The sequence below is a fragment of the Capra hircus genome, chromosome 3, assembly GCF_001704415.2.
Source record: "Capra hircus breed San Clemente chromosome 3, ASM170441v1, whole genome shotgun sequence".
NCBI classification, from domain to species: Eukaryota; Metazoa; Chordata; class Mammalia; order Artiodactyla; family Bovidae; genus Capra; species Capra hircus.
In genome coordinates this window covers 71,050,290-71,064,865 of record NC_030810.1, presented here as the reverse complement: position 1 = coordinate 71,064,865, position 14,576 = coordinate 71,050,290, and the positions used below count along the sequence as shown (strand labels likewise).

General features: G+C 45.9%; 1 protein-coding gene across 1 annotated transcript in view; it reads left to right on the top strand.

Annotated features, from left to right (window-relative positions):
• Positions 1-14,576, top strand: part of ABCA4 (ATP binding cassette subfamily A member 4) — a 138,448-nt gene that overhangs the window by 86,479 nt on the left and 37,393 nt on the right. The window contains exons 21-28 of the mRNA XM_018045782.1: positions 564-757; positions 1,833-1,917; positions 5,332-5,537; positions 5,904-5,952; positions 10,498-10,757; positions 11,357-11,481; positions 11,981-12,079; positions 12,890-13,076. Of these exons, the coding sequence (XP_017901271.1) occupies positions 564-757; positions 1,833-1,917; positions 5,332-5,537; positions 5,904-5,952; positions 10,498-10,757; positions 11,357-11,481; positions 11,981-12,079; positions 12,890-13,076 (1,205 nt within the window). The remainder of the gene's footprint in view (positions 1-563; positions 758-1,832; positions 1,918-5,331; positions 5,538-5,903; positions 5,953-10,497; positions 10,758-11,356; positions 11,482-11,980; positions 12,080-12,889; positions 13,077-14,576) is intronic.

Sequence of the window (14,576 nt, the reverse complement as noted above, 5' to 3'; positions counted from 1 at the left end):
CCCTCCTCTGTCATGGCACCTGAAACCAGATGCACAGACCCAGACAAGACAGCAAGCAGAGCCATCATAAAAGTGACAGCGTGATCTAATCCTGTGGTGTATTTGCCTTCCTGGAATCCTCATTACCATTTTATTTTAAGGACATCTCTATCTAGTATGAAAGAATGTAAGTGTGAGAGTGTGTGTGTGTGTGTGTGTGTGTGTGTGTGTGTTCTTTGCAGAGATGATAAATGTAGCACTTAATGACCCAGAGAATATACTACAGAACTCAATAGATACTGACTGACAGTAATAAATACGTCCCATACGTGGTGGTTTATTTGCATCAGGCCCTCTGCTAAGGAAGAAATACTCTATAAAATAGTGCTTTACAATATGCAGGATGCTATAAAATGGTACCTATTGGTATTTTTTATTCTAATATTCTAGACTGTATTGCAGAATACTTGTTTTTATTTATTAACTCCCAGTTTTGCAACCCATGGAATATGGAGTTTGCTATACACCTTCTCCCATCCATACCCAGGCCTGCCTGGTAATTCCCCTGACCCCTGCCTCTGCAGGCAGAACCATCATCATGTCCACTCACCACATGGACGAGGCCGACATCCTCGGGGACCGCATCGCCATCATATCCCAGGGACGGCTCTACTGCTCTGGAACCCCACTGTTCCTGAAGAACTGCTTTGGCACAGGCTTCTACTTAACCTTGGTGCGCAAGATGAAGACTATTCAGAGCCAAGGAAGAGGCTGCGAGGTTTGTGTCTGTCCAGGGGAAAAGCCTGTCCTGGGTGAGAAGGAACGTCATTCCAGACACTTCTACCCAAATCAGACTCCAGCCAGCAGAACTGACCTCTTTGTTTCTGGAACCATTTGTAGATTTTGATAATAGAACATTCTGAACTCTCCTACAGAAATGCTTCAACCAACTAGCTTAAAAGACCTGAAATTATTACAGGCCAGAATCCTAAACTACACATGTGGTTTCATGCAACATAGAGGGAAGGAATGATTTATTCTGCAAGGTTACACTGTTTAAAGGACAGTAGTTATTCAAGCTTCCTTTTTTCATTCAAACATTTATGTTAGCTAATTAACCCCATATTTCATTGGCAAATGAAAGCTAAGAAAAAGCTTCCCTAGTAACTATAACCTAGAAATGTTGATATGAATAAAATGCCAACTAGCAGAGACCACCTCAGCGTGTCAAGAATCCCAGGTCCAAGTGTGGGCTTCAAGGTGAACAGACTGTCGCCTTAAGCAAATTCCTTAATTCCTCATTGTTGTTGGGTTTTTTCCACATAGAAAGTGCAGCTGATAACTGCCACTCTGCTTCCCGGGGATGTGGTGAAGATAAATGAGATAAAGTATGATAAATGTGCTTTGGGCTCCTAAAAAGGCACTGCTCACCTTCCAGTTGTCCTGTCATGCTTGTTTTTATTGTATTATAGTATTATTTATGCCTTCAGCCCTGTAGTTTAGGTGTCTGGCTGCTTCTGTGTTTTCCAGTCCTGGGTAGATTTCCACAGCCCACTGTGCATCCCCGGAGAGGGAGAAGCAGAAAGTCTCGCATGGGCTGACCTACAGCTGTCACATAAGTGATGACAAGCCAAAGGAATCCTTCAATGTTCTCTCGGTGCCTGATTCACACACTCTCAGAACGAAATCAGACAGCCACACCCTGAAATGTTCAGATGAAGTAATAGATTAAAACAGTGAAGAAAAATGTGTTGACCACACTTGGTGCGAGACACAAAGCATGGCGGTGACTGCAGTGGGCATCAGGGATGTCAGGGGGCGCTGTAGGAATGACTGCCGTCCATCTGTTGTAGGGGACCTGCAGCTGTGCGTCTAAGGGCTTCTCTGTCAGGTGTCCAGCCTGTGCTGAGCCGATGACTCCAGAACAAGTCTTGGACGGTAAGGACTCAAGCAGGCTGTACCTTGGTCCTGGTCTGGCAATCATCTCTGGGTCTTGCTGGTGTGTCCAGCTGTCAAGCATTTCAATGGGAGCAAAGAGAACTCTCTGTGTGCTTCTCAAGCTCATGGTCATGCAGTTGCTCGTCTTCTTCTTTTGAGTTTTTGTCTCCTCCTCCATTCCCAAAGAAAGTTGAAGTCTTGGGCTTACAGGCCCTCTCCCTTTAATGAGGAACCCAGTCTTTGTTTACTCCTAGCCCTTGCCCATACTAAGCCTGCATTTCTGGGGTCCCCCTGCCTGGATCCAAGCCACTTTCCCCAGTATCAGGAGAGGAGGTCTTCCAAAGGTGCCAGCTGGAGCCCTATGAGCCTCGGCAATGCACAGCCCTCACAGTGAACTTCTCCAGAGAGTCAGGTTGCATGGTGTAGATGCCAAATCTGTGGGTTAATGTATAGCCCTGTTACACTCCCAGATTTTCTCCCAGTTTCCTAATTTTGAGTGATTCTCCCTTGGATTAGATACAGTGTGTTAAACCTTGTAAGGGGCACCTCCAAAGCAACTTAGCAGCAGCAGCAGCAGCAGCCACCTCCAGAAAGATGCAAAACAGAGACTCTAACTGTGGAAGCATTTCTGATACAGGACCTGACTTCCTGGCCCCAGAGTGCTTGTCAACAGCTCTTTCTATTCTCCAAGCTCTTTCTATTCTCTGCTAATGCCTGCCTCTCATCCTTTCCTGTTTGGGGGTGGTGGGGAGGGGCCTGGGCGGGAGAGAAGGGAGGGGGAGGGATTGTCCTCACAATTGGAATACCATATTTCCCATATTCCTAAGTAGGAACAAAACTAAAACTATGTGCTGATCCAGGTTAATGAAGGGGAAAGTATTTGCTTATTAAAGAAAAGACAAAGTTTCCTAAGCACAAATGTTTTTCTAACTAAAATCTGAAACAAGAAAACAAGGCAGTATTTATGCACTATGCTTAAAAGCTGAGGGGAAATGCCCAGGGTTGCATCATATTTACTCTCTCACCCTCTCTGGCACTGACAGAACCTGTGATGAACACAAACATATCTTCTTAGAACATTTCTGTGTCTTTTTCCTAGTCTGCCTTGCTGTAGGCCCCTCCCTGCTTTCCAGATAATTTTTTTGAGATGAATATGTTTAATTACTGGGGCTTCCCAGGTGGCACTAGTGGTAAAGAATCTGCCTGCCAATGCAGGAAACATAAGAGGCATGGGTTGGATCCCTCGATTGGGAAGATCCCCTGGAGGAGGGCATGGCAACCCACTCAACTATTCTTGCCTGGAGAATCTCATGGACAGAGGAGCCTGGCAGGCTACAGTCCATGGGGTTGCAAAGAGTCAAACACAACTGAAGTGAAACACACACACACACACCAAAGTCAATATGCAAACAGAGCCTGCTGGGTGGGGTAAATTTTTTAACTATTACTTTATTTCTAAATAAAGGTTTATTTTCTTTGAATAGAAGAGGGATGATGTGAATAGTGGGAAGCACAGTAAGTTGTTGTGCCCCAAATAAGAGAAGGAAGATAATTTCAGTTCCCATTAGCTCCTTGAGAGGCTTTCCACTCATACAGACTCGCAAACCACACACACTGGCAGACCCCCTTGCCAGATGCTGAAAGCCCTGCCGCCCTGAAGGACCACTTCTGGAAAGGCTGACACACACATCCAAGACACAATTCCTGGGAATCCAGCAGCTTCAGGTTCGATTTCCTTCCTCAGAGAACAATGAACATGACCCCGGAGAGCGGTTAGGGCAGAGCTGCTTCCTCCCACGAGGAGCCCTCTAGCCCCTGCATGAAGTCATCTGGAACTGTAGACAATTGAGTCTCATTTGCATGTTTGACATAAAACAAGCCTTCTAGTCTGGCTAGGCAGAAGGATTTGGGTTGAAAGCCACGAAATCCCTCCGCATGAGTCATTTCTGAAACAAAGAAAAAAGAGAACTCACTGGGTGATCCTCACTCTGAGAGTGTTACTCACAAAACACCCAGAATCCCTTCCCCTTTGACCTGCTTCTCAGAACAGTATTCTAGGGAACTATCTGTTTAAATGCATGCTAATTAGATTTTTAACAAGTTTTTTTATTTGTTTAATTTGGGGCCATCCCCTGCAGCATGTGTGATATTACTCCTTGACCAGGATTCAGACCTGTGCCCCCTGTGTTAGAAGGCAGAGTCTTAACTACTGGACTGCTGGGGAAATCTCTAGATTTTTAATTTTAAAGCAACATATGCTCATGCATAAAATTCAATTCTGATTGCATGAGTATATCAGGTAAATACCTGATACTGGATGCTTCCCTTTACCCCATGCTGTGCTTTCTGCACTCCATCCCCTGGTCCTTCTTCACAGTGTCTCAATTTCCTTCTGCATTTCCCGTGAGCTGGGACTTTTTGTTTATTTGAGGAGGCAGATGCAACTCTGAGGGAAGTGGCACAGTCCTCCAAAACGTTGGGCCAGGCCTGGGGGTGTGATGTAGGAAGTGGGGTTCTCATCTGGCTTGGTCACCAGGCCCAGGTCTACTTCTTGGTCAAGTCCCATATACCTTGGGGCTTCCCAGGTGGCATTAGTGGTAAAGAATCTGCCTGCCAACACGGGAGACATAAAAGAAATGAGTTCAATCCCTGAAGCGGGAGGATCCCCTGGAAGAGGGCATGGCAACCCACTCTTGTATGCTTGCCTAGAGAATCCCATGGACAGAGGAGCCTGGCGGGCTACAGTCCATAGGGTCTCAAAGAGTTGGACACGACTGAAGCAACTTCGCACACACACACACACACACACACACACACACACACACACACACACACACGCCAGACCAGAAAAATGCAAGCAATTTTGATTCAGGTTTGTGGTGTTTAAGGTTGAGCAACATTGATGACAAGAGCTTTCTTACTTGAGATGATGTTCATGATAAGAAGAGCAGCTATCAGTCATCTATGGGCCAGACAGAACATTCTCAGTGGTTTCTGCAGATTAACTCATCCAAGCCTCACACATAAAAATAATATGGGTACCACTATTTTTCTCTTATACAGATGAAGAAACTATGGTTTCACCTGCCTGATGTTCCATAGCTAGTAAAGAACAGAACATTTAATCAAACAAAGGAGAAACCTGGCACAGGAAATGTTACGTGAGCGCCCCAGTGTTACACAGATAATTTGGGGAGAGTTGGCTTCCATCTCCATCTCCCTTTCAGTGCCTGTCACAGGGTCAACTAAGTTAAAAACAGACATGATGGAGCAATATTCCTCCACAAGAGTCACTACTGATAAAGGAGATGGGCCTTCCTCAAACACAAAACAGAAGAAAGTAGAGGACCTGGGTAAGCTCCCTGTCTTCCAGCTTCTGGAAAACAGTTGATGTCAGCCTTTTTCTTGTCTTAGGGGATGTGAATGAACTGATGGATATGGTTCGCCACCACGTTCCAGAGGCGAAGCTGGTAGAATGCATCGGTCAAGAACTCATCTTCCTTCTTCCAAATAAGAATTTCAAGCAGAGAGCATATGCTAGCCTTTTCAGAGAGCTGGAGGAGACGCTGGCTGACCTGGGACTCAGCAGTTTTGGAATTTCTGACACTCCCCTGGAAGAGGTGAGGCAGAGACTCCTGCTGGTTTCTGTCAGGCACCAGAGAGGAAGTTCCTTGCCAAAGTCTAACACAAAAGCCTAGAAGGGAAATTTCGTGAAAGCAAAAAGCCATAATTCCTTGCCCAGGCATAGCAGCTGTCTTCACTTTGGCTTGCTTCCTCCTGCCTTCATCCGTACTCACACATATTTCACATAGCTGTGGTCACCATGTGCACACACTTCTGTATTTACAGAAGAATATGTTCTTAGATAAAGAGTCATAATGTATTCCCTTCCCATTATGAAGCAATACCCAACAGAACTGAGCTTGGGTTAGATATTTTGGAGACTGGGAATGCCTAAACCAAATTCTCTTTTTCCTTCTGGACAGATTTTCCTGAAGGTCACAGAGGATTTGGATTCAGGACATCTGTTTGCTGGTATGGTGCCCCCCCAAGTGTGCAGTTTGTCCCCTCACTAAACCCTCATGCTCTATCTCGAAAACCTAAGGAAAAACTCATGAAACAACAAAGTGGACAAACACTCCTGCATCCTATTTATCTGACTCCCAAATAACAGGCCTTTTGAGTTCTTGGTTGTATGCCACAGGAAAGGCAAGTGGAATTGGGTCCGGGTGGGAAGATGCTAGATGAATCGGGAGTCTTAAGAAGGTCAGGCTGGGAGATCTGCCACCCTCAAGCTCCTCACCCCACTTCCTGGTCTCCTGTTCCTTCCACATCACCACCCTCATCTTCTCCTCTTCTCTCTACCAGGCCTCTGATCCACTCCTGCCGGCATGAGTGACAGCTCACAGAGTTCTTAGAGATAATACAATCCAGATGCCAGCTATGACCCCCTGGCCTCTTTGAGATGGAGATAAAATGGTTCTGAGCCCTCATTTACTGCCCTAAGGAATTTTGAAACTGTGGGGACCATAAAGGTTGTGGGTTCTGGGGGCTTCTCTTCTATATGTGTGAGCCTGGACACCAGTTATCCCCTTCCACAATTTCTACCAAATCTCAGAGCCACAAAAAGCACTCATGACTTAAGTGGTCTTTACTGTGGAGGATGGAGAATGGGAGTATGGATGTGCAGGAGGACTCACCTGCCACAACACAGGCCACTTCTGATAGAAAAACAGGCATCCACCCAGTCCGATAGAATCCTCTCCCTGGCTTCTCCCTTCTTGTTCCATTTCCCTCTCGCTGGTCATGGAAAGAGCTCTGAAGGAATTCACCTTTGCTGATGTGGGCACCTGCCGCTGGTCACCTCTTTCTACCCGGTGTGACTACCGCAGCCTTCTCCTGTGCAAAGACTGTTTCCTCTCTGTTTCTGGTGCCTGCTCTTAAGTCATGGTTTCCACCTTGCTTTGTAAGTGATCCCGGCTCTGTCTAGAACTATCAGTGGTCCAATATATCAGCCCAGATATGTGCCATGATCCAGGTAGGCTGTGTGGTTGCCAGAAGAGGTGGCCCTCCGGGCAGGGTGGGGTATAAAGAGCAGTGCCCTGGAGGGAGTGAGAGCAGCCCGCCACAGGGCCCAGGTCTTCTTTCCAGCTCTTTAGACACAGCAATTAAGTTCCCTCAACTCACCCAAGGGCAAAAACTTCCATTAACCAAGACCAGAATGAAAACATGATAATTTATATTAGAAACTATGATGAACTCAAGAATTGGGGCCATTAATCTGCACAGAGTGCTTCTGCTTAATAATTAGTCCTCTTAGAAGAATAAATAAATTCAAAGAAGGCAATGGCACCCCACTCCAGTACTCTTGCCTGGAAAGTCCCATGGACAGAGGAGCCTGGTGGGCTGCAGTCCATGGGGTCACGAAGAGTCAGACACGACTGAGCGACTTCCCTTTGACTTTCCACTTTCATGCACTGGAGAAGGAAATGGCAGCCCACTCCAGTGCTCTTGCCTGGAGAATCCCAGGGACGGGGGAGCCTGGTGGGCTGCTGTCTATGGGGTTGCACAGAGTCGGACACGACTGAAGCGACGCAGCAGCAGCAGCAGCAAAAGAATAAATTACACATCAGAAGAGTGGTCATTCTGGATCTATTAATAGAATAGGATGTTCCAAAGAGACAGTCAGGGGTAGGAGTTGAGTGTAGCCTCTACAATGAAGCAGGCCAAACACCAAACCTGAATTCTATAGTTTGTTGATTGAGTGGCTTTGGGTAGATGTATGTGTGCTAAGTTGCTTCAGTCACGTCCGACTCTTTGCCCGCCAGGGTCCTCTGTCCATGGGATTCTCCAGGCAAGAATACTAGAGTAGGTTGACATGCCGTCCTCCAGGGGACCTTCCCAACCTAGGTAGGGATCTAAGCTGCATCTCTTATGTCTCCTACATTGGCAGATGGGTTCTTTTCCACTAGTGCCACCTGGGAAGCCCCCTTGGGTAGATACTTAGCCTCTTTTTTTGTTTCTGAACACTCTTAAGATTCATTCCCTTAATAACTTCCATGGATAACATATAGCTGTGTTAATTAAATTTATCATGTCATACATTATATCCCTAGGACTTATTAATATTTAGTTTCTTTGTACCTCAGTTTCCTCATATGCCAAATGGGGATGATAATAGTGTCCACCTTTGAAGGTTGTTGTTCACTCACTCAGTCATGTCCAACTCTTTGTGGCCCCATGGACTGCAGCACACCAGGCTTCCCTGTCCTTCACCATCTCCCGGAGCTTGCTCAAACTCATGTCCATTGAGTCAGTGATGCCATCCAACCATCTCATCCTCTGTCGTCCCCTTCTCCTCCTGCCTTCAATCTTTCCCAGCATCGGGGTCTTTTCAGATGAGTCAGTTCTTCACATCAGGTGGCCAAAGTATTGGAGCTTCAGCTTCAGCATCAGTCCTTCTAATGAATATTCAGGACTGATTTCCTTTAGGATGGACTGGTTTGATCTCCTTGCAGTCCAAGGGAACTCTCAAGAGTCTTCTCCAACACTACAGTTCAAAAGCATCAATTCTTCAGCACTCAGCCTTCTTTATGGCCCAACTCTCACATCCATACATGACTACTGGAAAAACCATAGCTTTGACTAGACGGACTTTCATCAGCAAAGTGATGTCTCTGCTTTTTAATACACTGTCTAGCTTTGTCATAACTAGGTTATTGAGAGAATTAAATGAGTTAAAGCATGCTAAGTCTTAACACAGTGTGCAATTTCTGGTAATGATTCAGCAATACCCTCATCTCAGCACTTACAAATATCTCTTACCTCAAACTCAGCCATAACTTATACTTTACAAAAAACTAAATATCCATTGTTTTATTTGATTGTCGCTATAACCTTATGAGGCTGGTAGGGCAGGGATTGACCCCATCTGGGGAAAAGAAAGTAAAAGTGTTAGTCACTCAGTTGTGTCCATCTCTTTGCAACTCCGTGGACTGTGGCCAACCAGATTCCTCTGTCCGTGGGATTTTCCAGGCGAGAACATCTGGCTAAACAGCTCTTATAAATTGGATGACTTGCCTTAAAGTCATATAGGCTTCTCAGTCTTATTCCTTGGTCTCAGTTCTCAAATCTAGGGCCCTCGATTACACACTCCTATTTTTCAGATTGTCTCCCGTTTTTCAGATTGCTAATTGCATTTGTCTGAAAGGGCTCTGTTTTTGAGGCCGGCGTTTTTCTGGTCTGGTCTTCAGAGTCTGAAGGAGCTGTGGCTGTCTATGGAGCTGCACGGCACCAAGAGACTCCAGGCCATTTCTGAAGGATGTCTCATTGCCAGTGGCCTCTAGAGGGTAGCAGAGAGCCAGGGACAAACAGGCCTGAAGCCCTCGACTCTGATCTGAACAGGGGCCTACAGCCTGGATGGGGTGTCAGGGAGAGTGCAGCTCAGAGGACAGGCATGAAGACAGGCAGCAGAAATCCTGCCAGAGGGAGGGCCAACCACAGCAAAGGCGTCAAAGCCGAGTCCAGATCAGAAGGGAGGCAGAACTGGGGCGCTGGTGCTGAGTAGTCAGTGAGCCTGCAGATGGTCACCCTCTAAGTAGTGAGCCTGGCACACTGCAGGTGCCTGTGGAAATTAGCTGAAAGGATGACTCAGCTGACCCAGCTCCCTCTGCAGTTGTTCTTGTCCTGGAGGACGTTAGGAGAGAGACGTGGGGGCCAGCCAGCCGTCCTCTAAGCTCTCTAGGTCCAACACCACATTCTGCAAGAACATTTTAATTGGCGATGATACACTCTAGCTTCAAAATAGCTGATGACTTGCAATGGTTTATAAAGCTCATTCACATGTGTTAGCTCATTTAATCTTCATAATAGCTCCTTTCTTTTTTTCATTTTACAGATGAGAAAACTCAGATTCAGACAGATTGAGTCATTAAGACAAATTTGCACATCTAGTTAGTAGAGTCAGGATTCACACCCAGGTCTCCTAACTCCTAGTTTATTGGTCTTTCTGCTTTCTACTTCTCGGTGACCTCTAAAAATATAGAAAGAACCAAGCTGACTCTTTCTTTTCATGTACACAGGTTATACATGAATATATTTTGCTGTTAAATTCAAATAATACAAAAAAGGCTAACCCTTCCCATTTCATCCCCTGCCCCGTCCAGCTCTGCCCCTGAAGTGATCTTTTAACAATTAACAGGTATTCTTTCAGAATTTTGCACATGGGTACACACTGTGAGTGTATGTGTATACATAAAACATGTTTCTTTCCATGTGACACATGTGCTAACATAAATATGATCTTATTACACATATTGTTCTGCAACTTTATTGTTTTTATTTTTTGCTTATGTGTTTTGAACCTCTCTGTCTTGTCCTCTTTATGTAGAGATTTTTAAAGCATTTTCAGGCAATTCTGTCTAAAATGATTTATATCAGAAAGTAGAATGTAAAAATTTTTCTTAACGTTTCTGACAGATATTTTGTTTCTAACTTAGATGAAGGGAAAACTAACACAGTAAGAAAAAAATTGACCTTGTGAATGTTTTTCTAAGTTACTCATTCCATCTTCCAAACCAGGAGGCACTCAGCAGAAAAGAGAAAACATCAACCTTCGACACCCCTGTTTGGGTCCTAGCGAGAAGGCCAGACAGACTCCCCAGGGCTCCAGCAGCCACCCCGGGGAGCCAGCTGCTCACCCGGAGGGCCAGCCTCCACCGGAGCAGGAGGGACACAGCCGACTGAACTCAGGAGCGCGGCTTGTCGTCCAGCACGTGCACGCTCTGCTGGTCAAGAGGTTCCAGCACACCATCCGCAGCCACAAGGACTTCCTGGCGCAGGTATTACTGCAGTCTTTGGCTGTGCCTGTTTGCTGGTGGCCTCCCTGGCCTCCCCATCCTCTCCCAGGCCTTCTTGTGCATGTGGGGTCAGACATGGCCACGGGTACCATCTTTGGCTTCTGTCAGCTTTGTTTTCTCCTTGCCAACCTCTGCTTCTTCTTGGTAACATGAAGCTTCTTTGTAAGTATTCTAGTACACTCAGCAGAGAAAATAGCATAATAATGAATATATAAATATTGGTTTTATTTTTACAGGGGAAGGGAAAATCATGTTTTTATTCATTTTTTGCAGACCCTACGTCATTGTCTGCTTTTTCTCTTTAGATTTTTTGTTCAGAAGCAGAAACTCTGGTTTACCTCTGGCTGAGCACTGGCCTACTTTAGGGTTCAATACTGGCCTGCTTTAACTACCCTTCAAAGGGTGGAATGTTCTCTGTTCTTCTTTACAACTTGCCTTTGCACATCCTCCCATCATGTTAATCTCTATTAGGGGCTAGTTATGAGGCTGCCAGATAAATGTTTAAAAGACTTGTGTGTGTGTGTGTGTGTGTGTGTGTGTGTGATACCATAGCCTAAGTTACCATGTTTATTTTCCCACAGATTGTGCTCCCAGCCACTTTTGTGTTTTTGGCTCTAATGCTTTCCCTCATCATCCCTCCTTTTGGTGAATATCCTGCTCTGACCCTTCACCCCTGGATGTATGGACAGCAGTACACCTTCTTCAGGTGTGTAGACTCATCCCAAAGGTCATCATTCACCTCCTTGGGTTGTGGGGCCCTTGGGTCCCCTGCTGCTTGGTAGGGCCCTGCCCTTCCCACTCTGGGACAGTCACCAGTGTGATGGGGTCCTCAGACTGCCCTCGGAAAGAAAGATAATTTGCCACCTGGGAAAGGTGACCTCCACATGGACACCCAAGACTGCCAGGAGTAAGGAAAGAGAAGGCAGATGGTGGGTGAGTGGGTTTAAGTTCCCTTGTTTTGAATTGCAGACACGATGTGGCATCAGACCACTGAGTGTGTTCAGGCGACCTTCCTACGCCCTTCTCGGAAGACCCAGAGCCCCATCAAGGCAGCGCGCTGTGCCCTGTGTACATGCCTGGCACACAGCACCCATTCAATAGACATTTGTTGAGTTCCATGTTGGTGGCTTTGTTCCTCCGTCCCAGTCACACCTCCACTCGCTCTGTCTAGCATGGACCAGCTGTGCCCCTCTCGCTCTGTCTAGCATGGACCAGCCGGACAGTGAATGGCTCTCAGCACTTGCAGATGTCCTTGTGAATAAGCCAGGCTTTGGCAACCGCTGCCTGAAGGAAGAGTGGCTTTCGTAAGTCCCTATGCTCCCCTGCTGTAACACCAACAGCTGCCCTGGGAGAGCCCAATAGTGGGGGCCTAGGACAGCATGGTTGGCGAGACCCCATCTATATTACTCAGACACTTCCGTATCCCTGAGCAGCGCTCACCGGGCCTCTCCTTCAACATCTGTGTGCAGGGGTGTTCACTAGCTTTCAGGAAGCCTCTGCATCACTGGATAAGTCTCTAGTTCTATAATTCTCAATAAAGTTCCAAACTGAGTTGACATATGCTACTCACAACTTCTTCTAAAGGAATCTGAAGGAAGAAGGAGAGAGATGGGGGTGTGCAAGTAATTGGACCTAGAACGGCATTACTTACACATATGGCCAACTGTCAATATTGCTTTCAGTGTAGAGAAGAGAGTTCTAGAGGAAAAGTCATGCTTTCATTCATTGGTGGTTGAAATACACCAAGAATTTAAAACGTTCAGTATAATTTTAAATGCTTTTTTCATCTAGTCTTTTTCAGAGTTATTTGTGAGGACCAAAATAGACTAATTTAAAATTCTTGTATTTGTTCCCTCAACAGAGCTGCCAGCAGATAAAAGGAAAATTATATCACTCTAGATAATCCTTGCCTAGACCCACACCACCTAGTCAATCAACAAAATTCTAGTCTTGATTTTTCTTGAGCAGAAACCTTTAAGAGTAGAAGAAAATGCATGGGTCTGAGGAAAGGGAAAAAATGGCTAAGAAGGAAAGGGCTAGGTTCTATTTCTCATTTTTAGGAGTTTTTATAAACTTTGGATCTGACTGTGGAATATTCTCTTATCTTCCATGAGGGAGTTCCCCTGTGGAAATTCAAGCCCCTGGAAGACTCCATCTGTGTCCCCGGACGTCACCCACTTGCTCCAACAGCAGAGATGGACAGCGGACCAACCTTCACCTGCCTGCAGGTGCAGCACCAGAGAGAAGCTCACCATGCTCCCTGAGTGCCCTGAGGGCGCAGGGGGCCTCCCACCCCCGCAGGTACCTCCACCCTCCGGGGGCCACCAGGGCCCTGAGCCTGCCTGCAACTGCAGCCATTGCACCTCCTGAGTTTCTAGACAACTACCATTTCAAACTAACAGCTAAGTGAAGGACTAAGTGAGGCTCTGGGTCCTCACCAACTGAAGGAAGTCGCTGACCAAAAGTTTCATTTCCATTAAACACTCCCATTCAATCTAGTAAGAAAATATCTTTGAGTATTGAGAAAAAAATATATCGTGCATGCTTACTACAGAAAAATTAGAAAATACAGAGAAGTCAGAACAAAAAGATATCACCCTATCACTTGGCAATAACCACCAATAATATTTAGTTGTTATTTGTTCAAACAGGATTATATTCAAAATGTTGTCCTGAAACCTGCAATCAATAACATATCATGAACATATGTCCACATCAGTAAATATACATCTACCTCATCATAGCATGCCTGCACACTATCCTACTGTTTGGATTTACTTTAATTTATTTCATCTCTCATTGGAGAAGGAAATGGCAACCCACTCCAGTACTCTTGCCTGGAAAATCCCATGGACAGGGGCGCCTGGTGGGCCGTGGTCCATGGGGTCGCAGAGAGTCGGACATGACTGAAGTGACTGAGCAAGCAAGCAAGCATCTCACACTGCTGATAGGAGCTTTCCTGATAGCTCAGTTGGTAAAGAATCTGCCTGCAATGCAGGAGACCCTAGTTCAGTTCCTGGGTCAGGAAGGTCCCCTGGAGAGGGGAAAGGCTACCCTCTCCAGTATTCTGACCTGGAGAATTCCATGGACTGCATAGTCCATGGAGTGACAAAGAGTTGGACATGAAGGAGCAACTTTCGCTCATTGCTGAACATGTGGGTTTTCAATTTTTCTCTGTTATAAACAATGTTGTAGTGTCCATTAAAGAGCACACTTACTAACAATCTTGATTAAGAAGCTTGCCATGTGCTGTGTTATTGACATGCATACACATACACACACATGCAATCTATGTTAGAAATCTGTGTTTCTCAAGGATATCAGCAATCTTGGCTCTGAGTGGCATCCTCATGGAGTTCTAAACGCCATAATGTATCACAGTGAGCTTCTCCATGGGGTTTCAGAGACAGTGAGCTGGGCCAGAGAAGTCTTAGTTTGTCTAAGGTTGATAACAGGCCTCCAAGCTAACTAGGACAGAGCTGGGTCCTATATGGTCATCTCTCATGACTTGCCAATAAATGAATGAACAAATCCCCAAGAGGCAGTGGGATGAGCACCATCATTGGCGTCAGAGAGCCATGGACAGGTTACTTGGCCTCTCTAATAAGTTGGAGATAATTTCCTCACTTATAAATTGAAGATAACTACACTTCCTTAGGGGTCCCAGATGGCTCAGCTAGTAAGGAACCTGCCTGCCAATGCAGGAGACATAAGAGACGTGAGTTCAATCTCTGGGTCAGAAACATCCCCTGGAGGAGGGCACAGCAACCCACTCCAGTATTCCTGCCTGGAGAATCCTTA